Below are 27,674 nucleotides of genomic sequence, written 5' to 3'. Positions count from 1 at the left end.
GGGATGCTGCATCCTCTGGCTGCTGTGTATGGAAAGTGCATTGGTACAAAATTATTTATAACTCTTTCAGTTGGTGCTGGATCTCTGTGGTCCTCCACTGCAAGTCTCTTCAAACTCTCAGAGGAGATTTTTCAACAGCTCCTGGCTCATAAGCAACAGCTTCCCCCATGATAACCCTGCAGCAACTCATCTCTTTCCTTCAAGCTTCTGTCTGTTGCCAACCTAGTCATTAGACTGATTATTATTTAAGCTGATCATAAATTCCATTTTGGACACTCTGCTTTCACAGTGGGTAATTAGAGAAGGCACCTTCCCTGTCAATTTGTGCTATTCATGGAAATGTTAGCACTTACAGAAAATACAGAATAGACATTTCTAGGCTCCTTTGATTAAAGGGACTGAGAAAAAGTCCATGCAAAGGGGAAGCTTCTATATAAAAATATAGAAACCTTGTCCCATTGGCCTCACTCTGTGCTAGATGTTTGGAGGTTTGATGCTGGTGTTTTACAACATTATAAGAATGTGGTGGGTTTATTTTTTTGGGATTTTTCTCTCCTATCATCCAATGTTATGAAGTCAAGTTCAGTCTATTTCTATATACAGGACAACACATGAAAACATTCCTGTATTTTAAAAATGCTTTGAGACTGAAGTCTACAGTGAATATGTGAGATCAGGGCAGCAGATGGTAGCAAGATTGTAATAATTAACAAAGAATATTTTTGTCTTTTGAAATAATATAGATGTGTGAATTTTAAAGCTGTGCAACAGTATTAGTTCTTTGATTAAAAGCCACAAAAGATTAAAATCTTCAATTACTGTGTAGGCTCTCCTGAACTTTCTGGGAACTGGAGTAAAGGGAATAACTGAGGGTCAAAGGGGGAAGACAGCCTGGCTGGTCATTAATCTAAATTTGCCTGTGGAACATAGAAGAAGATGTTAGCATGCTTTTCCTGCTCACCCTAAACCAAGAATGAGATTTTGCTCAAATCTGGCTTTAAAGTAATTGAGGAAAATTAGGCAATTTTGAAAATTGAGGTTGAAAATTTGAAAATTTGAAAAAATTCAGGTGGGGTATGTACTGGTGTTTTGGTGGGGTTTGGTGGGGTATTTTTCCCTCTTTTTTTGCAGGGGAGGTTTTTGTTTGTTTGGGTGGATTTTTGGTTTTGTTTTTGGTTTTTTTTGTTCTCCTCCCCAAGAAAACTTGGGTGTTCAGCTTGCTGTGATTGAAATCAATTGAATTTCAACAGATTGACAGCAGAGCTGTCAGTCTTTATGCATCTCTGAGTGTATGTGAACTGTAGGAAAGGAGTGACAGGGATGGGGATCCCATGATAACTCTCATGCAGGTGCTGCAGGTTGCAGGTACCTCTGAGCATGAAGCTGCCTGGTTTTCAGTGTGAGCAGCCCAAGAATGTCCCACAATTTGTCATTCTGTGATGGGGCCTTGCTCTGCTCCAGTTTTGTTACTCATACCCCAGCTGGTTTTCCTAAAGTTGGAGTGAGGGTGATTGCAATTGTGAAAGGAGCACAAGAAATGTGGGCAGTGCTTGGAGAAAGATTTGCTGTGCCCATTTCTACTGAACACTTTGTCAGTGTTCTTATTTATCAGGTGGGGTGCTGAGAGCATCAACCATCCTACAGTTCTAGCTGTATTATATCTGAAAATGACTTTACAAAATGAGAGTGAGTTGCATTATTGTGGTGTCACCTAAACCAGTTAATGATCTGAGATAAGAGAGGATTCAAAAGGGCCAAGAGTTGCTCTAAACAGTGTCAGAACTGCAGCTCTGTGAAGGGAAGGACACATTTTTGAATTGGTAAGAAGGAATTGCATTAATTATATGGCATGCCATGCTACAACACGAACACCATTAAAAAGTCAGCCTTTAAATCTTAAAACACTTCTCGTTCCTACTATCCTCATTATTAACATCCCTATTCTACATTAATGCCTCTGGCAAGAGGTGAAAGCTGTTCAGGGTGAAAAGAAATTAGTTTCATTTTTCAGTAATTATGGGGAATACTGTTCGCTGGCTTTAGTCACCCTCTCAAGTTATTCTAGTGCTTCTGGTTAAAAAGATCCTGATCTATGGTATTTCGCTAATGATCAACAGTTTTAGAAATGACATTTTTCAGCAGCACAGCCTCTATTATTGGGACAATCTTTTCCTTTGGGCAGCTGCCAGATTTTTCAAAACCAATGGGAACGCTTATGAAAGGTTAAGTTCCTTTTCCTACCCCCACCTTCTTTATAAACTCACTATTGAGCTCACTATTGCTTGGGATGCAAACTAATGTTTCCAGTTTTCAGAGGAAAAGATCACCTCCTCCAAGACAGTTATTTAAATGATCTGTGACTGTGGGGAAACAGCAAGGTAAAGGAAGAGACCCTGAAGAGTATGGCAAAAATTAAGCTGAAGTGAAATAACAGTGTGCCAAGATAGTTCCTATCATACAATGTGGTAAATTTTTTATGGATAAATAATTTTTCAGGTGCATTTTCCTGTTCTCATTTCAAGTGGTCCTTTTGTTTCATAAGGTTGAAAGACAGAAAAATAAAAAAGTTGCAATGGGTAATGGAGATGCATTTTGAGAGATGCATTCTGGAGGACTGAGGAGGTGCCTTCTACTGAGCAACTGAGCGCACATGAAAGTTTGCTTTGCTCTTCTCATCAGTCTGCAATGTGTTTATGTGGTACTTGGAAACAACAGAGGGCAATCAGAGCTGACTGCTGGGTGTCCTTCTGCTGCAATGGGCTGTGTGGCTGGTTTGGTTATTTACCAGGGACTCTTATTCTGTCTCATATAAAGTATTGATTGTCAAGGTAAAGAAAACTCCAAGAGATTTCCAATGCATCCATTAATAATGTCTTGTAAAGGGTAGTGACAGTTCAAGCAATAGCTCAGATGCCAGATTTCTGTGACCATTCTCTTATTTGCAATGAATCAATTTTTCAAGTGGAGCCCTTTGCAAAGTGTCTCAGAGTTCCCTGGGACTGTATGAAATGCTCTGTGGTGGGCAGGACCTGCTGCTCTTCCAGGCATGGCAGGGACCAGGACACTTCTGCAGAGTGTTCTGGCCACAGAGCAATGAAGATCTTCTTGTTGGGGTGGCCTTGGCACCCCAGATATATTTGAGACCTTTCATCTTGGACAAACCTCATTGTGACAATTTTTATCATTGAAGAGCTAATGGAACCGTTCACATTTTACTACAGTAACAGTTCTAATTCAAATTATCCCGGCTGTAGTAACTTGATTTTTGAATCAGTTCAGCACTCTGTGATCAAGAGTTACTTAAGTTCCTTGTGCTTGGCATTGTACTTGTAAATGATGGCAGCATCTTCCTTTTGCTTCTTTCTGGAAGAACAGGCTGCATTTAAAAATAATAATGTCATGGACATATTTTATGAAAAATCCTTTCCTTAGGATTTTTTCTCCTGAGAAGCTGGGAGGCCTCAGGAACAAAATGCAAACAATGATTATCTGCTGCTGTGGAATGCAACAGGTGCATCTGTGATTGGTCTCATGTGGTTGTTTCTAATTAATGGCCAATTTCAGCCCATAATGGCTCAGACTCTCTGGTCAGTCACAAGATTTTATTATCATTCCATTCCTTTCCTTTCAACCCTTCTGATGAAATCCTTTCTTCTATTATTTTAGTATAGTTCTATTATAATATATATAATAAAATAATAAATCAGTCTTCTGAAACATGGAGTCAGAACCTTGTCTCTTCTCTCTTCCTGGGACTCCTGTGAACTCCACCACATAATAATAATTTCTTTTCTTGGTTAATAGTTCTATTAAGTACTTACAGCAAAAAGTATCATAACTTAAATGCTTTTGTTTAAGGAACTTAATTAGATCTTAAAATTGTTCTACTTGCAATGAAATTCCTTATCTTCCCCAAAACTGGAACATGGAAGTCTTCAGCAGACTGCAGCAAGGTGTTTTACATGAATAGTTTATATTTTCTGCCACCAGATCACCTGTGTAATGAAAAGACCCTTATTCTTTAAGGCTACAGGCAAGCAGTAGGGTGCACAGAAACATATTGGGACAAGCTGAATGAGACTTCCCTTAGAACATCAGAATTCTTCTTCCAGTGAATATGAAATCTTGCCTTTGGCACTAAGCTCTATTGAATGCTTCAGAAGGGAATGAAAGGGAAAATCTTTCTCTGAGCAGGAAGGTAACTTTGAATGCAGAGCTGGAATGTATGGATTTCTGCCTCTGCTCCATTTTGTGCTTTGATTTGCTTTCCCTGTGCTTTGACTGGCTGTGCTACAATGCCACTATATTTTTCAGTTCTTTAGTGCTAAAAATACCAACACACAGCACTGGGATTGGTGAACTCCTCAGCTGATCAAACGCCATATACAGCTTTGTTTCTGTTTTATGGTAAATATAAGATGTCATATTGTCATGGTATGGTAAAAAATATACTGTCCTTTTTATTTAATGCTTGTTTAAGAGCAGTCCTTGATCCTTTGCTTGTGGTTGTTTTGAGGTGCATTTGGTAAAAGCTTAAAAAAACCCCAGCCATGCACTGAGCCGTGATGCATAAATAAGGTAACAGAAAGAGTTTCGTTACTTACTTTGGGGATGCCTTTCTTCAAGAAAAAGCCTCTGGCTCTTACCCATAACTCTGGGTTGGCTGTACAGCTGTCTTTAACCCTGCTGAAGGCCTTGATGGGCAGACAAGGCTGACTTTGTCTGTGCTGCAAGTGTGAGCCTCTGATCATCCATTTGTGTAGATCTGCCCTTCTGGCCCATTCAGTGTTTGTGGGCCAATCTTCTGGGTTTATGGAGAGAAAAAAGAATTATGGAGAAGGATTTTAAATTGAACTTCTTCAAGGTGTGTGAGCATGACTTGGAAGATGGCAAAGGTAAGCTTATTTATAGATATGTAAATACCTGTTCTTATTAGCTGCAGAGAAGGTGTAAGGGGGAGAAACTGAATAAACAGGGAATGAAGAAAGCTGATTTGGGTGGTCTGGTAGATCAGTGCCCAGTCAATTCTATAATATCTTTACCATGAATAGAGAGTCTGAAAGCCTGAATTGGGTTTTATAATCTGGCACATTGATTGAGGGGAGGGGGAAAGACTGAGGGGGAATTCTTATAGGAACTGTAAGGGTAACACAGAAGAGAAAATGTGGAAGCCAGGATCAGGAGCTGAAAAATGGATTAAGCGCCCTTGAGAACATGTGCTACCATAGTTTGGAAAGGAAATTTGGAACTGCTCTTGCCAGAGGAAGGATGTGGTGGCTTTCACCAAAGCTGGGACACTTGTGAAAGGACTACAAAGATGTGAGGGGCATGGGAGCCAGAAAAGAAAGAAGAATGTCCCTGCTTCAGCTTCTGTAGGTGTGAGGAATACTTAGAAAGCACTCCCACTGCAGAACCAGTCCTGGCCAGCTGCAGTGTGTACTTGGTGTGCTCTACCTTGGGCAGATCCTGCAGGCCAGTTCTTCCTCTCTTCAGGGATTCTGTGTAGCCTCCCTTTTCCCCTTTCCCCTTTCCCCTTTTCCCCTTTTCCTTTTCCCTTTTTCCTTTTCCCCTTTTCCTTTTCCCTTTTCCCCTTCCCTTTTCCCCTTTCCCCCTTTCCCTTTCTTTTCCCCTTTCCCTTTATTTTCCCCTTTCCCTGTTCCCCTTTCTCCTTCCCTTTTCCCCTTCCCCTCCCTTGGTTTTCTTCTTGGCACAGGATCTTTCCTCCCTGACATTTACTGGACTGATTTTCCTGCTCTAATCTGAGGGGCCTCTGAATGAGGGAGGGTGTTTATAATGATCTTTAGTGTTCTTTGGGGTAGTGTTCATTTATAGTGATCTTTAGTGTTCTTTGCTGCCTGCCATGGAACTGGGAAAGGTGGGCTGAAGGAACCTGTCGTGCTTTGTGATCTGCTAGGTCAGGAGAATGATGTAGAAAGTATTTGAAACATTAGTGAGGAGCAAAATTCTTTAGGCTTCTAATCTTAGTGAGTTTTCACTCAATTTAGTCAAACCCTTCCCAGCTGCTAGTCACCAGTGAGACTTTGCTCTGGAAACTTGAAGACTTGAGGGTCTGTCTGATTCACAGGGGGGATCACTATCAGCCTAATGGGACCTTGGTTGGAACTTTAATTACAAGAAGACAGTAAAAAGCACTGTTTAAGGAAAAAAAAATTCCCCTTATCAACTTTTGTTGCTAGTCTAGTCAGGCTAAAAATTCTGCTTAATCTTAATGATTAGTAAGAGTTCTTCATTTCTGTTAAATAAATTACGAATTATTCGGAGGCAGTATATTAAAGGAGATCTAATCAAGATATCCAGAATATTGTGACATATTTAAATCCCATAATGTTTAAAAAAACATTTTTGAGGGAGTAAAGATACTTTATATACAATTAGAGGCAGTATGATTAATAACCTTGGGCTCAGATTCGACTGCATCCTTTGGGATTTGGGTTTTTTTCCTACATCTCTGGAACCAAATATATGCCTTAATTACCAATCAAACAGTCAATGAAGGCAGAACTGAAGTGTGGATGCATCCACTTGGATTTGTATTAGCATTTCTTCCACAGATTTGGATTAGTGAGGCTGAGTGTATCTGCAGGTTTTGGTTGCTGTCAGGCAGAATGTGAATCCACATTGACTCAGATTTTCAAACCTAGCAGACCTGTTTTGCATCATTTGACACTTATGCCACCTGCTAAACCTGCAAAATGTAGGTGTTAGTGCAGGTAGTGTTAAATGCAGGAGCATTTGAGTGTTCTGAGAAGATTGAGGCCATTTAAAACCAGCCAGTGCCATTTCTCCCCAGCCCCATCTCTCATCATTGAGGCTTCAGGAGGAAAAGGAGATTTTGATATGTGAGAAACAAACCCCTTTGGTTTGAAACCATTCTGCAAGGCTATAACACAAAATCTGAAGGCAAGAAAAGAGGAGGCAGACACTTTTGAGGTTTGGGCACTCCCAGGTTGGTACAAAGTCAGTGAGAGGACATTGCTCCTTTAATGGCTGCGCCAGAATCCCTTTACTGCAGAATCAGGCAAGGCAATGCCCTCAAATCCAGTGGGACTGGGGAGCTCAGGGTTTTGGAAGGTGTCACCACAGAGGAAGGTGTTACTTTGCTTGGCAGGTATAGCTGCAAGGAAAGAGGTTTCTGAGCTGAAGGCAGAGAGTGGGAAAATGTGTTTGAAGCCAGTCTTCATTGTAATTCTGGCTATTACTTATTTCTCATAGTTTAAAACAGGTAATTGTGCAGGAGAAGTAGCTCCTTGTAACAGGGGAGGCAAGGCATAAATCAACTACCAACCCTTTTATCTTCTGAATTTTTCTGAAATTGATTTTATTTCTGCACATGGTTATTCTGGAGTGTTCATAAGCTGTGTGTTTTGGTCAAGTATGGCAGGCTTAGCTTTTTATTCTGAGCTGTCAATTTTGAAACTCACCCTGAAAGAGCTCCAAGGTAAAATGGTTTTGATCATTACCAGCTGCTGTGTGCTTTGTACTCTGTAATATAAACCTGACATTCAATTTTGGTGGGATGATCTAATGAAGTTCTGAGATTTATTTGAGTTAATAAAAATGAACACCTTTTTTTCAAGGATAAACATGGATAAATTGTCAGATTCATAGCCCATCTCATATGATGCCTGCTGTGTTTTGCACAGTGCCTGAAATGGTCACTGTATGCCTGATTTATACAGACAGTATCACCTTGATGAGTACACAGTGTGTCACTTGAGCAGGATTCATGTCTTTATGGATTGCAGAGGAGAAATATAATGTGAGACAATATAAATATTGCAGCTGCTTGCTCCATCACATTGTCTGTTTTATTGGGCAGGTTACCTGTGCTGAAATGATGTTGGGGGTTTCTTTTTTTTTTTTTTTTTGAGTTTTTTGTGTTTTTTGTGTTTCTTTCTGGGTTTTTTGGGTTTCTTTTTTTTTTTTTGTTTGGGTTTTTTTTCCCTGTTGTTGTTTTTTGGTTTTTGGGGGGGTTTTTTTGTCTTCTTTTGATTTTGGACTTTTTTGTGGTTTTGTTGTTGCTTTTTTTTGGTTGGTTGGTTTTTTGTGGTTTTTTTCCCCTGTATTAATAAGAAAACATTATTTGGGTAACATTGGTAAGGAAAACTCCTTTCCGTTCTATTTTGCAATAGGTGAATTAAATGAATTTGAGATCTGTAAATAAAATGCAGTGTAAAACACTAAATAGGGTACCATTCCTACATTTTCCTCCTGCCAAGAGATGGGAAAGATAAGTGGAGCAATTGTGGATGAGAACCAAACCAGCCAGACAAGAGGGAAATCCCAGGCCAAAGCTCCCAGTGACCTGCCCAGGTGTTTGCACAGCTGGCTCTGCAGGTGTGGGAGTGTTGGTGTGGATGAATGCTGTGGAAGCAATAGCACGCAGCTCAGCTGTGTGACATTTACAGAGCAGACAGTAAAACTCTGTCCTGTGGAGCTCAGGGAGGATCTCAGTGTGGGCTGGGCACCTCCACGTGGCTCCATCACGGGCTATACTGACTGGGTGCGCACTCGAAACAAAGATAAAAGAACTTTTTCTCTTGATCATAACGCATTTTAGTCTATATCCATGAATTTGAAGGTGAACTGTAGCCTGGAGCTTTCCTTTCCTGAGCAAGGAGCCACCTCCACTGGTGTTTAATGGGTTGGGACAAGCTCTCAGTGCAGTCCCCCTGGGCACTGCTGCTGCTCTCCCTGCCTGAACATAATCCTGACACCTCCTGCAGCTCAGGACGTGCCCATGTCTGGGTATGTTGAGAGGAAATTTCCTGTGTTAAAATAAATCTGGACAGAATTCCCAGATTGGAAAATAACTGTGGAAAAGTTGGATTGTGAGTCTCCCTCATTTCCCCTAACTTGACAGTGTAATTTTGAGCTCCATGAAGAAAAAATGACACTGTTAGAAATGATCACCCATGGACATGCCATAAAGCTGAATGTGAAACATAGGGTTAGCACAGCTGTAATTGCTGGATTTAAACAGAATTTAGGTCTCATGCAAAGTAGGTACATAATGGAAAACTTGACCTCTGCTGCATCTTCAGTTAAAAAAAAAAAAATGTTGGTGGGAAAAATGGCAACAGATGGCAGAATTTGAAGAAGCTTATTTGTCTAATTGTGTAAAAGTCACTGTGGCACAAACTACCTGGAAAATGACTCTTGAAAGATTTATCCACACAGAAGGTGTTGTGTATATATGCTTCTCACCAGGTGCAAGTTAGTTGTGCACTAAGGAGTGTGTATGCACAGGACTTCCAAAAGTGTCATTTTAAACTAAATATTTGCAGCTCTTCCTTAAACCACACCAGAAAATATTTTTACAAGGTTGAATGTTTCTCTTACACTTGTGGTAAAGCAATCATTCTTATTCTCTAGCATGAGTCACAACTCACGGTGTCAATTGCTGTATAAAATATTACTGAAATAGCTTGATGGCAGTGAGCAAGGCTTAGTCATGTCTGTCTTCCTCCTTTGTGTCACTTCTGGGCTGTCTTGCCCTTTGCTGCACTGTGGATAAAGCTTCAACATATTACAGGATTAAATTGAATGTGGAAGGGGGGGTGCCTGCCATTCTCAAAACTCAAATCCCTTGTGAATTTTTACTGCATGTTTAATTCTGGGCCCTGTGACCATGTTCACAGGGCTTTGAGGATGAGGGAAGAGACAAGGATCTGACTCCATGTTTCAGAAGACTGATTTATTATTTTATTATATATATTATATTAAAACTCTACTAAAAGAATAGAAGAAAGGATTTCATCAGAAGGCAGCTAAGAATAGAAAAGGAATGATAACAAAGGTTTGTGACTGACTGAGACAGTCCAGACAGCTGACTGTGATTGGCCATTAATTAGAAGCAACCACATGAGACCAATCCCAGATGCACCTGTTGCATTCCACAGCAGCAGATAACCATTGTTTACATTTTGTTCCTGGGGCCTCCCAGCTTCTCAGGAGGAAAAATCCTAAGGAAAGGATTTTTTAGAAAATATCATGGCTACAGGGCCCTTCTGTTTGAATGGATGCTTCTGAGAAATTCTGGCTCAAGTGATTTACCCCTGGTAAGTACTAGTGGTCACTAGTGTGGCTAAAGGGAAAAGTGCCCTGTTCTTGACACTGGTGCATTTTTACAGCAGGATCATGCTGGCAGACATTAGATATGCTTGTTTACAGACTTGCCTGTGAGGTTCCAGAGAGAGGAGCTGAGAAAATCGCTGGCCCTTCTCAAGTAGCTGTTGTCTTTGGACAAAGATTACATGCATGCTGCCATGTGAAGCTTGGGACACTTCCCAAGTCGTTATTCAGGAGCGTGCAGGTGCATGCTGAGGCTCTGAAACCCCCACATAACAATGCCAAGCTGACAATCATCCCTTGAAGCAGTATCAGCTCAAACAGGCTGTGCTCAGCCTTGCCTCTCGTGCTGTGCTCTGAAAACAAGCTGGTGCTGCATGCAGATGTGCTCCAGAGCCAGTGAAATGGAAATGGAGAGGCTGGGATTCATCCAGTGTGTTCCAAATATGCCCAGCCACCTCTGTGATTGCTTGTTGGGGGTAGGAAAAGAACATCCTTCATCTCAATGTCAGTAACTTGTATCAAGAATGCAGCCATGGTTGAGAGAAACAACACCAGAAAAGAATGTTCATATTTTATCTGTTCATTCCTGGTGATGTGGTACCAGTTGAGCTGGCCTGACAAATTAATCGGTGCTGTTGTACAAAGACACTAAGAAAACTATGTAAAAACTAATGCAGATATTATACATTGAACTCATTTTCTAATTGATTTTTTTGGACATTATATATCTCTCCATGTATTTGCAAGTTTGTAGGTGCCTTAGTATGTATAATGCTATTTACACAGGGTTTTCTCCTAGGTACTTTATCTGGGTGTATATAAGCAGATAATTGTACATGGATTTGTCAAAGTTGTGCTCTTGCTGTCAGTGACTGCCCAAACAGGAAAAACAGTGCAAAGCAATGGGATTGAGTTCATGCAGAGTGCAGGGCATGCAGTCCATGTGTGCACCTCTCCCTCACTCTGTGTGTCTTTAAAAGATCTCTTGGATCATCCAAGGATTGGATTTTCTCAGTAAGTTGCTCAAATGAGGCAGGGGAGGAAGGGAATCACCAGAATTCAGTACCTACAATTTAAAAACTTCAAAACCTCTTTCCTTCAATCATTATATAAGATGAGCTATAAACCAGCAAACCGAATTGCAGAATCAATTAAGTTGGAAAAGATCTCTGAGATCATTGAGTCCAAATTAGGGCAGAAATAAAAAAAAGGGAACTCCTGTTCTCAATTCATATTCTCTCTTGACATTGTGCAGTCTGGTGTGCTCAAACATCAGTGATTTTTATGGAAGAAAGCACTGGAACCCCATCACGGAAATTCTGAAAGGTTATGGACATAAGGAGTTAAGAAAACTCATTTTAATATCTTGATTCCTTTATTTTTGGAGGCATAAGCCCCCATAAACTGACACTTCTGGTATGAGGCATGGTAGATGCATATGGCAGTGGGGGGATTTAAAGGAAAAAAATCCCAGGAAATCACCATCACTCAGTTTGTGCACATGGCAAAGTGACTTTTTGGGTACACAAAGGTCTCAAGAACATGACTCTGCTTAGATCTCAATGAATTTCACTTACAGAGCACCCCAATATAAAATTCTTAAATTATCCCCTAATTAAAATATTATTGCTGTCTTCAGTTTCAGACTCTGCAAAAGCAGATAATAAAATGCACACTTAGTTTACACAATTTTTTTTTGTGTCTGTGTTAATCTCTTTTGCTGCTATAGGCTTTAGACCACTTTGAGGAGTATGGGGGAGATGCTGTTCTGGTTTTTAGTGTGCCCTCACCTCACCTTCTGTGACTGCTGTAGCTGGGTCCTTACCTCTGAAGTTAAAAACCAATTGGATTGACAAAATTATTTTGTCTAATATTTACCTCTGAGCTAGACTGTGTGTTTGAAAGCAGGATTTTTTTTTTGTACAGTCTTTGATTTCCACTTTCCATAAGAAATGAAATATTTCCCTATGAGGAGAAGGATAAAATATGAGAATGAATTTAGAATGAACACCTCTGAAAAAATTAAATTGCGTTGAAATGAAAATGCTAAGATTTTATATGTGGGGGAAGAAAAGACAAGATGATCCAAAGGGAAATAAGCAACCTGAAACTTTACTACTATCTAGTCAAAATTATTGCTTTTTACTTAAAAATTTTGCTTGACATGAAAATATTAGTTTACTTGTCTGCTGCCTTGGATTTTTTTTTTGTTCAAGATATTGCTTTTCTTCTGGCTTTAAAAGGCATCTTTACAAACAGTCCTTTAAAACCACTTGTTACCTTGTTTACACTACTCAGCAGGGAATAGGAGCTGAAGTAACAGAGCCAAATAAATGCAACTGGCCAGTACTAATTACCTGTATTAGAAGGGTGCTTCTGTCTTCCCTGAGAAACTGTAAACCAGACACTGCTGTGCCATATGCAGCTTGTTATAAACATGCAAATCATTGATCAGGTTTTATTTAAAGAGAAAATAAAACCTGTCAAAGTCTTCACCTTCATTTGTCATTAAAAATTTAACTTTGCTGTTATCTTTTACTATGATTTAATTAAAATAGGACGGAGTAGTGGTAGGTAAAGCACAGGTCTGATCCAATCAGAAGTGCAATTTTGCACTGGTATTGCTGGGGTTTTTCACTCATACAACGAGCACTTGCTGATGTGGGAACGTACCAAGCCCTTCAGATGTAAATGTGAGTGTATCAATTTATGTGGAGGTGTAGATTAAACTGGAAAGGAACTGGGAGGAGGCAGGAGGAAGAAGGAGAGTCAGGTTTTTGTTGTGAATCCAGCTGAAGGGTTAAGTCCCTCAATTTTACCTTAAAGCACTCTGAACTAGCAGAGGAGTGGATCCAAATGCTGCCCAGCTTTGTTCTGGTTCTCACAGAGCTGAGCCTGCTGCAAGATGAGCTGAGATTCCTCTCCCAGTGGAAGCTCAGACACCAAGCTCTGGTTCCCTGACCTGCTGGAAGTGTCAGAGCCTGAAAAAGCCCAGGGGGGCTGAAATATCCAGCACTCCTCTCCTGGTGTTGGTGACTGCAGTACAGACCCTCAGGTGCATCAATCAGAGCACCAGCACCTCTCAGAGCACTAAATACCATTAAATTCTAAGGGTGGTGTAGCCATGATATTTTCTAAAAAATCCTTCCCTTAGGATTTTTCCTCCTGAGAAGCTGAGAGGCTTCAGGAAAAAAATGTAAACAATGATTATCTGCTGCTGTGAAATGCAACAGGTGCATCTGTGATTGATCCATGTGGTTGTTTCTAATTAATGGCCAATCACACCCAGCTGGCTTGGACTCTGTCTGAGCCACAAGCCTTTGTTATCATTCCTTCTTTTTCTATTCTCAGCTAGCCTTCTGATGAAATCCTTTCTTCTATTCTTTTAGTATAGTTTTAATATAATATATATCATAAAATAATAAATCAAGCCTTCTGAAACATGGAGTCAGATCCTCGTCTCTTCCCTCATCCTCAGACCCCTGTGAGCACCACCACAGGGTGGCTTCACTTAATTTCCTAGTGGTGATCTTGGCTGTGACTCCTCACAGCCCAATGCACGCTCCAAGCATTCCCAGCACTGTCAGGACCTGCTCCAGCTGCCCTGGGGATGGTTCCTGTGCCCTGTTGTCCCCTGGCTGTGCCTGCCTGGGCTGGCACTCTGAGCTCAGACCCAGCCTGGTCCCAGCTGGACTGGCACAACACTGCTCTGAATGCAAAGGCTGCTCTGCAGCCTCGTGGGCAGACCAACAAGCCTTTGAGAGGGTGGAAAAGTGAAATGGGTGAGGGGCTGCTGCAGCAGGAAGGCAGTGACTGAAAGGCAGGAGCATGGGCAGGCACGGAAGGGTAACTGGTTCCATGGAACACTCTAAGTTCCACATTACTACTCCAATGCAACCAGTTTTTCTCTGAGCAAAAATGGAAAATGTGATGTCAGCCTTGATATGTAAAGTATTTGTAAGTGAAGCTTTTACTACAAGGTCTTTTGAAACAATTTTTTTCCTATTAAAATTTTTAAAGCCCAAAAAATATACTGGGTGTTTCTGGGGAAACTCTAATGCCAGTTCTGGTGATGCATGAAACCATCCATGCATATGAGGATGTGAACCTGGGAACAGATCAGAACAAGCATTGTTCCTTAGGTGTTCACATTTGTACAGTGCCAGCTGGGGTGGAATGTGGCTGCGGAATACAAACTCCAGAAGTTACTGGGGAGTGCAGATTTGCCATTGTGATGGAGTTTGATCCTTGCTCCAGTATGGCCAGTTTAAATATCATGTCAAGTGGATAAATGACATGCAAACAAGGGTTCTGTATACAGAATTTGAGTGAAAATGTGCAGAGCTGAGACTGGCTCAGCTGGTCAGAGCATGGTGCTGACAATGCCAGGGTTGGGGTTTGATTCCTGTATGAGCCATTCACTTGAGAGTTTGGCTTAAGAACTCTGGTGGGTGACTTCCAAACCAGAATATTCTGCAATTAGAGACAATAACTAGTGGAAAGCCAAGTATTTTATTCTCACAAGACACTCTGGTAGAGATGAGAAAGTCCTTTCAAACACAGAAATTGAACTAAAACACCTGGAATATTTTTTGCATGTTAAGTCAGATATAATTGTTACTAAAATAAGCAAGTGAAAATTGTTTGCAGCAATGAAAAGAACTACCCTGTTGGGCAGGAAGTGGCATTTATTCTTGCTTGTTATTATGATGGAAAGATTTGATATTCCTGGTGACTATGAAGATTAAACCAGAGATTTATGTTAATGCAAAGGATTAAAAGAATTTTAATAACACTTATAAAGATGCAAATGTTCTCCTGCATTTTATCTTTTTGCAGATGAACGTGCCATAAGGGAAATATTGAAGGGGGAGAACACATCCTCACTCAGAATTGCAACATCTGGTTTAATACTGCTCTCACATGGTCATTAAGTATCAGTTGTTTTCACCAGTGTGTTTATGAACAGTGTGAGTTTGATTAGACTTTTTCTCCCTGACAAACTTAAGAAAATCAGGAATCAGTGATCAACATCCACCTCCAAACACTGGGGCCCGTGAATGGCTTTGTGCCTTGTGTGTTTCAACAAACTGTAAGTATTTCTCAGTGTATTTCCCTTCTTGCTGCTCCATCACTTAAAGACTGATTTTCTGAACAGCAAAGAGCTTGAAGTACTGGCTGCACTTCAGAATTGCCAGCTGTGCTCCCCTCATTTCAAACACCCCCAAGTGCAAACACAGGCCACACCAGCCTGGAAAATTCTGTGCTTTATTTGGGAACCCTGACATATTATACATATATGTACATACATTTCATGTGGAGAAATTATAGAAAAAAATATGATTTGAAAAAGGAGGCAATTAAGGTGAAGGTGTAAACATCTGTTTATATTCTGGTTTGTGTTTTTCCCTGCTCTTCAACCAATTCTTTGCTAACAGGTAAGTATATATAAACAGATGTCACCTGGATTTGTCACACTATTCAACTGATGTGACTGTGGAAATATCCAGGCCCTCAAATTAATATAAATCTTCAAAAGGTTTGGAGTAGTTGAACATCAAGTAATCCATGTAGTAAAAGTCATAGCTTTGTTGTCGTTGAGAAGGAGAAAGCTGTGCAAAATACTGTTGTGTAATTTTAGTGGTAGTTCTTTCTTCATTGGAGTGACGATCTTTAAACTTGGGGAAAGTTAAATTTTGTGGAGCACCAATTAAGTGCAAGAAAAAGTTTGCATCTTCTTCCATACTTTCAAATTTCCCAACAAAGTCGTAGTCTATTAAACACGGGCTGCACAGCCTATTGACATGATCCCAGTGTATATCCATCCCCACTGGCCTGTGTACATCCAGCAGGTACTGAATGAACTCTTTGAACTTGACTCCAGAGCCTGTCCTTAGAGCTTCTTTGGTGGCATTGACACGGTACCTGGCGATGATGGCTTTCCCAAAGACCGGGTGGTAGTAGTTGTTTGGGTGTTCAAACTTGTCCCGAAACGCAGACACCAGCTTTTCAAAGGGCTCACGAATAAACAGCATTTTTGTGTAGGTGCTGAGCCTGTGGTAGATTCCCTTGTGGTCAAAGCCATCCAGCCTTTTCAGGTAGTTGCCATAGTGCACAGTGTTGTGCTGGATGTCCTTGGTGGAGGAGGCCAGCCCGTTGAGCACCATCAGCACCCGCTTCCAGTTGGAGCAGCCAGCTTTTGGCACCTCACAGTACAGAACCCTGTATTTATCCTCTACAAATATCCTGGACACGTGGTAAGGAGTGATTATTCTTCTGTTGTTACTCTTGTATTTGGAACAAGTTTCCCTCATAATCCGCTTCCTTTCTCCTTGGATCTCATAGAGACTTTTCCACTTGCTGTTGTTTCTATCCTCATATTTGAGTGTGGGCAGGTTGAGAATGGAGCTGTTCATGGAAATCAGAATTGGACTCTTTTTAATTATAAATCTCCTCCTGCGTTTATGGAGCTTGATGGAATTAATTTCTTCACCTTTCTGTTGATCTTTCATAGCAAACATGATGCTGCTTTGCCTTCTGTCGGTGCTTTGAAGCTTGGTGGGCACACTTTCAGATGGCTCTAATGAATCGCTCTGCTTAACTGTTGCTGCTCTGTCTGCAGTATTTTTTCTTAATCTTCTATCCTGGTTATTGCTGGAAACACAGTCCTGCTGAGGAAAAACAGATTAAAGATATTAGTAAATGAGAGATTGTCACTACTTACAGCTTGCACCACTTCACGTGGATCTTTGGTAACTTTTATAACTGTACAAAACTCATTGTCATGAGGCCTCAGCACTGCACTGTGGCTCTTCTCTTGTCCCCTTGTTCGGTGCTTACATGAAACTTAAAGGCATAGATGAACCTGATCTAAATTTCCAGTAAATTTTAGTTCCTGTTTGGATTTACCTGTATTACTGTATTTTAGGTGGTGGACCCAGACCTTCACCCATACTTTTGTCTTAGATATTGTTGAAATTTCTACAAAATGTATCTGAGTATTTTGAGAACTTGCTTAATTATTGCAGACTGCCCCTGTTGTCACCCAAATGGAAGGGCTTGTTTGTTTGGGCTGTGTGTTTCTCACCCTCACGTCAATAATTTATCTTTGCATGAGGGCAGATTGGCACAGAGGGGAAGGGAGGGGGTTTGTAGGGTTTGCAAGGTGGAGTGAGATGTAAATGGGGGCAGAGGGAAACAGGAAGGTGTCAGTGAAAATGCAGAGGTTTGGCACACAAGAAGTGGGTTTGGAGAGGGCAGCATGAAGGGAACCCCAAAGGGAGGCTGGATGAGCTGAGCCTGGGGCAGAGCAGTGGAAACAATGAGCAGTGAGAGGTGGGAATGGAGCTGGGGCTGGGATTAGGGCAGCAAAAACTGAGTAACTACAGCAGGTCTGTGGGTGAGGCTTGTGGGAATTTTTTCATTGGGGAATCTCTGTTAATACTCCCTGCATACAGCCCAGGTGTGCTCCATCACTTCCTGCTTTTCCAAGCAGCTGAATTAAATCCTGTCTATGCCTCTAAGATTAAGATTAAAATTATGTTCTGGTCACTGTTTAGCTGTGTGTCATCCCCATTTTGAGGTCACCCGGATCAGAGTAGCATATAAACTACCATGGAGTGTTTCAACAGAGGACCATATGTAGTTGCAGAATGTTTATTGCTGACCCAAAATACTTAGTTAGAGGGCTTACAATTTTAAATTTAAATGCTTACAATTTTAAATTTAAATTTTTGATTTTCAGTGTTTCCCCAATAGTATTTAAAACTGGCTTAAGAATAAGATACTGTGTGAATTTTAAGGTGTACAATTGGGGATTAGAAGGGTCGTGCTCTTTCAGGGTGCTCTTTAAGATTAAATCTTAATCAATTTTACAAGTCTTTGTTGTCTGAAAAAAAGCAATGCAATAGGTGACATAGTTGTTCTGTCAGGGAGGTTTTATCTTGTCACATTCTTGTTAAAGGTCAGAGAATAAAAAAGTCTCAGAAAAGAGATTCAGGATTCATTACAAAAAACATTGGTGACAAGACCCAAAATAATAAAATTGTATTTTGCTTGGTGAATTGCTTATATTGATAATTACCATACAAAACTTGAACACAACAGATCAGTATTAAACACAAATTTTAGGACACTTGCAGAATTCAGGTTGCATGCTCTGGTAGTGGAGGTGATGTGCAGCCTGGGAAAACAACTGATAATTTGTTATGCAAAACACTATTCAGTGTTGGGAGTGATTGTTCCTCACCTTCAGAGGTTGTTTCTGTTGTCAGAAATGTGTTTGTCTTTGTAAATACCAGCTGTATTTCTAAACATTACCCTTTACAAGACTGGCTGTAATTCAATCCCATTTACTCATGACATGGCTGATATTTAAAGGTTATCAAATTCAGGCTTCCTGGAATTCTGCACCTTTAATGATGCTGATGATGACCCTGGAGCTTTTGGGCAGCCTGAATGCCTTCTGTCAGTGCAAGCTGGCTGCAGGAGGTTGGGCTGGAGCTGCAGGGGAGCTGAGGGATGTGGGACTCCAGGGGCTCTCCAAAATGCAGTTTATTGTATCCAAGGTGTTACAGCAGTGCAGGGCCGTGGGTGACAGAGCTGTGCCCACAGCTGTCAGCTCCAGCTGCAGGCAGGCCTGGAGACCCTTTGGTTTTGGTTCCGTTGCATTATATACTTTTCTTTTGGTCACAATGAATTATATACTTTTCTTCTGGTTACAATGCATTATATACTTTACTTTTGGTTACATTGCATTTTATACTTTTCTTTCCTGAGCATCTTCATACAGCAGAACCAATCTATACCTTAACTATTATCTCTAGCCTATCATAACTACTGTAATTACCATATTCATGTTACTGTTCTCCAATCACTAAAAGTCAGTACATTACAGTTTAAGCTAGAAGTTTTTCTTCAGTTTTCTTGCAGTGGAAAATTCTGAGACCTTTTTTCTACTTGCCACATTTGCTGACTTGTTTGCCTGTGCTCTCTTTCTGCTTGGTAAAAACATCTTCTTGTTTGGGGTGGGTTTATCCTTTGCTCTAAGCCATAAAACCCCCTTCTAACTAACACACCCTTTGCCTCCTTGGTTATCCAGTGAGACTGGCTCAGCAATTCTTTTCTTCTATATCAAAACTTGCTTTCATTTCTATTCTTTCTTCAGATTCTACATTCAAAAATCTTTCTGCTGAGCATCCATATCTGTGAGACTTTCTTGTCAAACTTTCATCCTTCCCAACAGCTCTCAATCCCTGTCACCTGTCCGAGCAGGCGATGGCATATCGGGGCACACCTGGGCACACCTGGGCAGGGCTGGGCACACCTGGGCACATCTGGGCAGGGCTGGGCACGGCTGCTCCTTTGCAGAATTTGCTCTCGTCCTTGCTGGAGGCAGCCCCGCGCAGCCTGACTGCCACTAGATGGGGGAATTTCACCAGAATTTTTCTTGAGCCTGTTTTTAAGCACCTCTCAAGGCATTCATTTGATCAGTGTGATTTCATACAGAATATTAATATATGCAAAGTTTACAGTATCTTTTAGCAATATCCAGTCTAGGAAAAAAACCTCATAAAAATGAAGTTGCATAGCTTATCAAATTCCTATTTTAAGAGGGAAATTTGCATTTTCATGGCTAAGTTTTTGATGCATCTTTCCTTTTCAGTGCTTCATCTCCATGTAGTGGCCTTATCTGAGCCATCTTTATCTGTACTCCATACTCAGAATATGGGTACAATATTATGTACTTCTGAAAACTTACTTTTTTTGGTTGCTGGAATCCCACGTTAGATTTTATTCCTAAACAAAGAAAGAAAATAAAGTAATTATTTAGAAATAAAAAACATTAGTTTCTTCTCTTCTAGACTGATACAGCCAGTGTTGTTAAAGCAATGACAAATAAATCAATGGTGAGCCATAATTAATGTATATTTCTAGCAACAATAATCCTTGAAAGGCATCTTTATGTATAGATGTCATAGAATTGTGAAATGGAGTGAAAGACTCTATGACTTTCACTGTTTTACAGATGGGGAAACTGAGATGAACGAAAGTGGAACAGAAGTGATTGCTTAACCTCAGTTAAAAAGCAGAACAATAATCAGCTGAAGGTTGTGATTCCAGGTTAGAGATCTACAACAAAAACAAAAAAAGCTCTCCTTTGTGTATTTACCCAAACCTGTATGGCTTGGACCCTGGAACCTTTGATAGGGCAGAATTAATCCTAATCACAGCTTGCATGAGTACTCTGCTGTAAAGGCAACACACTGTGGAGTCATATGTGAGGTAATATTTGCACACTTTGGGAAAGGCAAACAACACAGAATCATATTTTCTCTAATCTTCTGATTTCTACAGTGATATTTACCTGAAAATAGAAAAATAAAGATGTGAAAATCCAAGTTGGCAGCTTTAGCTGATGCGTAGGGTTTCTCTCATGACCATAACCTTTGTTAGGTATAACTTAATAATGCAGAAATGGATAATGGAAACACTACTGAATTATGACATTTGTTTGGGGCTTTTCAACTGCTAGAGCTGTTGTCATCACTGTCAATGCTGCTTGAAGACTTCAGTTCAATAAGTCTGCATGATGAATCCACAGCTTTTTGGACAAGGACAATTACAGCTAAAGGTCTTGCACAGCATTAAGTGAAAGCTCTGTCAGCCCCATCAGGTTGATTTTCATAGTGCCAGGAAAGCTGTCAGGAACTCCTTGCATGATAATTCACATTGTGACCTGCTGCAGCGAAAGAAACAAGCCCAGCCTAGATGATCAGCCGTGCTTTATATTTGAAATCAGATCTACAAATTCATAGATATTTGTAGTAGACTCTAAATAAAATTGCTCTGATTGTTCTGTGCTCCAAGAGCTTCTCTAAGATGATGCTTTTGGCTTTTGTTTGAGCTTTAACTCACTTCTGCAATTTGTCAGCAATGAACTCGAGGTTGTGTGGGACATTGTGATTCTGTGCCTATTACAAGTAAATTGTTTTAATGCATCAGAAATAAGTTTCAGACACCTTACAGAAGGAACCTTCAGGCTTCTCCTAGCTGTTTCTCAAAAATGTTTAGCTGCAAATCAAAGTCAGAAAGTGTCTATTAAAGAGAAAGAGAGCTTGGCTGCAGCATTCCTGTGTGGGTTCTGGAGACCTGAGGCTGATTCTGCTGTACCAGGCTTTAGGAGAATCTCCTGAGCTCTTCTCCAGTTCCTGGTGTGATCAGTACAAAACCACATTTATTCTACTGCTGTGTAATGTGCTTCAGAGAAAGGCAGGGCAGGAACCTGCTGTCCAAAAACCCAGCAAAATCTGAACAGCAGCACTTTGAAACAACTGATACTAAAGCATGGTGATTGTTTATACCACGGAAATGTTGTATTTGTCAGTAACTGCTGCTTTTTTGCTAACCCTAAGGGTCTAATTTGAAGTTGTTTGAGCTTCTTGGCCTTTGCTCTAAGGCATCATGAATACAGCTACTTGGAGTAGGTACCTATAAGATGAGGAAGATGTGTTCCCTTTCCAAAAGTATTTTGAGCTTTTTACAGTTGAAAACTTAAATAGGTGAGGAAAGTCTTTTGGTCACTTATCAAAAAATTGGGGAAGTGCTTCAGATGGAATCAGTTACAAATACTGAGCATTTGTTGGGTCCAAATTGTAATGTAACTTAGGGTTAGTTTCTCTCAGTTGTGATTGTTTGTTCTGACTTAAAGCAAGCTCTGGTACCTTACACAAACGCACTCACTTTGTGTAATTGCCTCTTAAATTTGGTGCCATGACTGATAATTATTAATAAAACCCCACAAAGTGCAAAGAGAAGGTATGAGAACTAACTATTTTGCGGTTAATTATGATTTTTTCATAGTGGTGTTTAATAAAGATAACTTATTTGAGAGAGTAATAATTTGTACTGACATGCTTTGCTTTGAAAAATGAAAAATAAATGCTAGGAGGAGGTGAGTAACCATTTAAAAATGGTTATTCATTTACTGGCTTTAAGATGTAATCAGAACAATAATTCCTGCTTAATATAAATGTTTGGTGAAGCACTTGCCAATCTCTTTGATGTTTTCTGAATTTGTGACATCTAAATTTGGCTTCTTTTAGTTGTCTTTCTCATGATACAGTCTTGTCACTTCAGATTTAAATCTACATGATCAAAACCTCTTGAGCGCAGTGAAGTCAGGGAAGTTATATTGCACATATCTATCACACTAATCAAAATCTAAATTTATTGTTATGCTACACCTTTACAATCCATATTTTTACCAGGTCTTTGACATTATTACCCCTGCCAAAAGGGTAATATTTTTGGCCATAAATAAAGCCCTGGTGCCTGGTGCAGGCAGCTGAAGGCAGTGATCAATAACTCTTAGATGTGATGAGGTGAACACCTCACAGTGCCCAAACTCAGAGGGAAAGCAGGGACAGACTCATTCTCTAATTGCAGATTGTTTGTGTTGGTTTTCATGGTGTTCCTTTCTCTTCCACTTGTGGGACCATGATTTTCCAGGCTTGAGCCTGGCCTGTGCTTTATCCACACAGTGAAATCCACTGTGAGCTATTCTTTATTTTCTTTTCCAAAGGCTACTAGCAACACAATAAAATGGCTTTCATCTTCCTTGTGTAATACTGTATACTTTTACCATTCTGCCTTCTCCTCTGTCTCTGCTTCAAGAACTAATTTTGGTTTGCCTCTGGTGTTCTGCTCTGGTTTGAGACTCAACTACAGCTGAAGTATTTTTTAATAAAAATGATAACTTCAAGTCTGCGTCTGCAACTCATCCTTTACAGGGCTTCTGTGCACAGAGTGCTCTTGTTTGCTTCACCCAAACAGATTTGTGACATTTACTCTGGATGGATGTTATGGCATTTCAAGAACATCTGTGTCAAGTGTCCTATCCACATATGCCCCAGTCTTAGGTCTTTTCTCAGACAGCAATGTGTGCTTAATTGCAGAATGACTAATAGAGTAGTACTTAGAATTCTGATAAACATGAAAACAATTTAGCTGGAAGAAGATTTTCCCAAAAATGCTGGTCAGAAAATCAAGACAGTTTTTTTCCTTTTTTTGTTCTTTTTAAAAAATTTAAACTTAACTCACCTTCTATAGTATAAAAGACCTGCCCATATATGATTCTAACTTATTCTGGTGTCCAGTTATTTGCCTCTTTGAATTAAATTACTCAGTAAAGAAATGTAGTTAAAGATTGCTACCATAATAAATTATTTGGTTTTACATCTATATAAAATATAGATGTACTATACACATCTGCAATACTGTTGAAATATATAAAACTCTAAAATAAAAGCACGTTCTGCAAAAATTAAGGCCTAATTAGAACAGACTTTATATGTGTGCCTGTTTTAACTATGTGCTATAAATCCTTTTCCTAACATAAACTTACAATTTCATTTGGAAAAATGCCTTCAAAAGTTCCATCTAAGCTACACACAACATCTCATTTTAATACAGATGGAATTAATGAGGCCAAGTAAAGAAGGCTTAGCAAAGCAGCAGCACATCTTGAATTGTACACCAGGAAAGAAGCCAACCTGTGCAGAGAATAGAATCTAAATAATCTGATATCTAAATATAAATATAAATAATAGAAATATCTAAATAATCTGATCCCATGGGTGTCACAGCCCACACATGGCAAACTCTGCCGGTGAGTGTGGGGGTGAATGATGATGTCCAGCCCTTGGCAGACAGGTTTGGTGCTGATTTCCTCTGCACTGGTGGAAATAATGGAATATTTCTGGGAGAGTCTCCAAACCAGGCCTTTGCAGCTATAAGTAGTTAACATTGGCTTTTTGAGTAAAGAGCTTCTTTTTTTCCCCCCTATTTTTGGAAGATATCAGAAGTTTTCCAAGCTGCTGAGGTTTGGGGTTTTTTAGTCTCTTTGAGCTTTCTTTCATGTGTGAGCTCCTTTGTAACTCAGGTAACACATTTGTCCTGAATTCTGAGCTCTTTGTTTAAATCCTACCATTGTCAAGCATACAAGTTCTAATAGTTCAAATATTGTTTGAGGAATTTTGAACTCTGACTGATGGCTTATTCTTAAGGAGTTGTTGTGGTGAAGTAGAACACTTCCCAAAAAGAGAGCCTCATTTTCCCCTCTCCTGTGCTGGTGTTGTGCTAACACACCATTACTTCCCATTGTTCTTTTGCTTTTCTGTCCAAGCCAGCTTCAGAGGTGGAGGCATTGGATCTAGGTGAAAATGTGGCTTTTCTAGGTGAAAATATGGTATTTCTTGGTGAAAATGTGGTGGTATTTCTAGGTGAAACTGTGGTGGCATTTCTAGGTGAAAATGTGGTGGCATTTCTTGGTGAAACTGTGGCATTTCTAGGTGAAAATGTGGCGGTATTTCTAGGTGAAACTGGCATTTCTTGGTGAAACTGGTGGCATTTCTAGGTGAAAATGTGGTGGTATTTTAGTGAAAATGTGGCATTTCTAGGCGAAAATGTGGTGGTATTTCTAGGTGAAAATATGGCATTTCTAGGTGAAAATGTGGTGGCATTTCTAGGTGAAAATGTGGCATTTCTAGGTGAAACTGTGATGGCATTTCTGGGCGAAACTGTGGCATTTCTAGGTGAAAATGTGGTGGTATTTTTAGGTGAAACTGTGGTGGCATTTCTAGGTGAAACTGTGGTGGCATTTCTAGGTGAAACTGTAGTGGCATTTCTAGGTGAAACTGGCATTTCTAGGTGAAACTGGTGGCATTTCTAGGTGAAACTGTGGTGGCATTTCTACGTGAAAATTAAACATTTCTCGGTGAAAATGTGGGTGTCATTTCCAAAGCAGGGGATCAGGAGTTCCTGCATCCCACAGGCAGCATGCAATGCACCCCTGTGCTGCTGCATTTGTGTCAGGGGATGCTCAGGATGGTAGCAGCTTGTGTGCACTTCACTTGATTAAAACACCATTACTCTGGCTTTTTGGAACTGAAATGATTTTCCATCTTAATGAAGCAAGGGAGTCTCTGGACAGAAGTACTGTATGCAGGGAAAGCAATGCAATTCTGAAGGGCATAGCCTGGAAATAATTAAAAACATTCAGTTCATCCATCAGTTTGAACAAGAAAAAATTACAAATCGAGGAAGCCAAAGCAGAGATCAGTACACACATTAAGTGACTTTTAATATTTGCCTCTTGAGGACTTTCATCCTGCCAAAGAAGTTGGTGTTCCCAGTTGATTTATGCACCAGTAGCTGATCCCTGTGCTGGAAGAGCAAACCTGCACAGAGCTGTTCTGAAGCACAGACCTGCCATGGTGTCACTGCTTCCCTCCTGCTCCCCCATTAACTCCTTCATATCCAAGGCGCTGTGTCCCCCTTGGCAGCTTAATTTAGGCCACCCTTCACACATGGCTGGCCTTCCTTTCCCAGGAGGGGAATCTCAGGTGTGCAGATGGGTATGCACTGCTTGGAGATCCAGCTCCCACCTGAGGATGGTGTTTGTGCCTACACAGATTTTCTCAGACAAAATACCCAGATTATCTTCCTGATGTTGTTTCCCCTTGTCTTGTTTGACACTGATCAAATTTCAGGCACCCACAAAAGTCACTTGCTCAGGCTCCCCTGCCATAGCTAGGGAGAGGAGAGGGGAAAAGGCTTAAAGGTTCATGAGTTGGTATCAGGAGGGGAGAAAACACTCCAAGGGCAAAACAGGCTAAATTTAGAGATGCGAAGTGAATTTTATTACCAATGAAGTCAGAGGAGGATTATGAGAATTAAAATAAGCCCCTAAAAACACCTTCTCTTCCCCCAACCCCTCCCTACTTCCCACCAACAGTGCAGGGAGAAGGCAGGGGGTTTGGTCAGTTCATCACCTGAGATTTGCACTGCTCGGGGAGAGGAGTCCTTCCCCTGAGAGGCTGTGGGGTCCCACCCATGGGAGACATTTCTCTGTGAACTTCTCCAGCTTGGCTCCATCTCATGAGCAGCAGCCAAACTCAACCTTAGTCCCTCCCAGGGCACATAGCTCTCCCAAACCTGATGGGATGGGTCTGTCTGTCTATCCAGGGCTGCAGTGTCCAAGGACAGGCTGCTCCAGCCTGGGAACAGGGCCCCTCTGTCCCCTGGGTCTGCCACAGGGTCACAGCCTCACCCAGGGATGCCCTGCTCTGGTGTGGGCACCTCCCCAGGGGCTGTTCATGGATCTCTGCATCCCCCATGGATCCCCATTCCCTGTGGGTGGATCAATCTCTGCATCCCCCATGGATCCCCATTCCCTGGGGGTGGATCTCTGCATCCCCCTGGATCCCCATTCCCTGGGGGTGGATCTCTGCATCCCCCTGGATCCCCATTCCCTGGGGGTGGATCTCTGCATCCCCCATGGATCCCCATTCCCTGTGGATAGATCTCTGCATCCCCATGGATTCCCAGGGCTGCAGGGCACAGTTGCCTCACCATGATCATCACCAGGGTCTGCAAAGGAATCCCAGCTCTGGCCCCTGGATCACCTCCTGTCCCTTCTTCCCCACAGGCCTTGGTGTTTCCATGTTGTTTCCCTCACATGTTCTCACCTCTTCCTCTTCTCTATCTGGAATTAACAGTGCCCCCCTTTGTTTTGATTTTCTTTTTAACCATGTTTTCTCAGAGGCATTCCCATCACCTCTCACTGGCCCTGGCCAGCAGCAGGGCCATGTTCAGAGCCCTCAGGGACTGGCTCTGCTGGACATGGTTGAGCTTCCAGCAGCTTCTCCCTGCACCTCCTCTGTGCCCCCCCTGCCACCAGGAGCCAGGCCATGCAAAACCAGCACAGCCCCTCACAAAGGCTCTGTACCTCCTGCCTGTTTGCTGTACATATTTTTGTGTTGTGTACTAGTCAGAAATACCATCTCTTGAAGCTGCTGTTTATTTTTTTATTATTCTAAACACAGCCTCATGAGAAATAATTGTTTTGATAGGGGTTGCCTCTCAAATTTTTTATTTGTCAAAGTGAAAGCAGGCGAGAAGCAGAAACAGAAACAGTAGCATTTTAAAGGAATAAATTTCTTATGAATCAAAACTCAAAAAAGTATTATTGTGTCATTCTTGTAAGTCCCACTGCCTACACAGCTGACATTGGTAGCTGAGTATTGTCTGAATCTGTGGTGTTACTTTTGTTTAGAAAATGATACATTTGCACCCAGAGTTTGCAATGGGGCTGTGACCTGTCCTCTGCTCTGCTGGTGAGATTGGAAGCTGACTGAGTAAAAGATTCTTTTATTAACTGGGATTTGGAAACCCTGGTACTTCTTTGACTTGCAACATACTAAGAGAACAGGCATATAAACTCTATGAGAAAAACACATAATATTGTGCTTTTTCAGAATGGTCTTATATTCCAATATAAACTGAATCCATCTTCTTGACTAAATAATGATGAAACTTAGGCTTGCTCTGTTTCCATGATACCCAATAAAGGAAAGGGCATGGCACATTTATATTGGAGGCTTAATTGAAAGAATAGGAGGAGCTGTTTGTGAGTTCATTATGAGGAAGGTACAACCACTTGTTTACTTTGTCTCCTTTGCTATCTAGCCATACTAATTGGAACTTGCAATTTTCTGACTTAATTTATATTCGATAAG

The 27,674-nt window shown here is 40.9% G+C and overlaps 2 protein-coding genes across 5 annotated transcripts in view; both read right to left on the bottom strand.

Moving 5' to 3' along the window:
• The window catches only part of KCTD15 (potassium channel tetramerization domain containing 15), a 246,501-nt gene that overhangs the window by 69,229 nt on the left and 149,598 nt on the right, over positions 1 to 27,674 (bottom strand). The window lies entirely within an intron of this gene.
• The window catches only part of CHST8 (carbohydrate sulfotransferase 8), a 208,348-nt gene continuing 195,267 nt past the window's right edge, over positions 14,594 to 27,674 (bottom strand). For 3 of the 4 annotated variants that reach the window (XM_054296414.1, XM_054296413.1, XM_054296415.1), the window contains exons 3-4: positions 19,856 to 19,893; positions 14,594 to 16,766 (exon numbers count right to left, since the gene is read on the bottom strand). In XM_054296414.1, the coding sequence (XP_054152389.1) occupies positions 15,615 to 16,766; positions 19,856 to 19,893 (1,190 nt within the window). In that variant the 3' untranslated portion in view covers positions 14,594 to 15,614. The remainder of the gene's footprint in view (positions 16,767 to 19,855; positions 19,894 to 27,674) is intronic. The other variant, XM_054296416.1, reaches the window with a different exon arrangement.

This window comes from Melozone crissalis, unplaced genomic scaffold (assembly GCF_028551555.1).
Source record: "Melozone crissalis strain CALT ecotype California unplaced genomic scaffold, PUWL_Pcris_2 ptg000007l_1, whole genome shotgun sequence".
Classification (NCBI taxonomy): Eukaryota; Metazoa; Chordata; class Aves; order Passeriformes; family Passerellidae; genus Melozone; species Melozone crissalis.
This window is presented reverse-complemented; position numbering and strand designations above follow the sequence as displayed.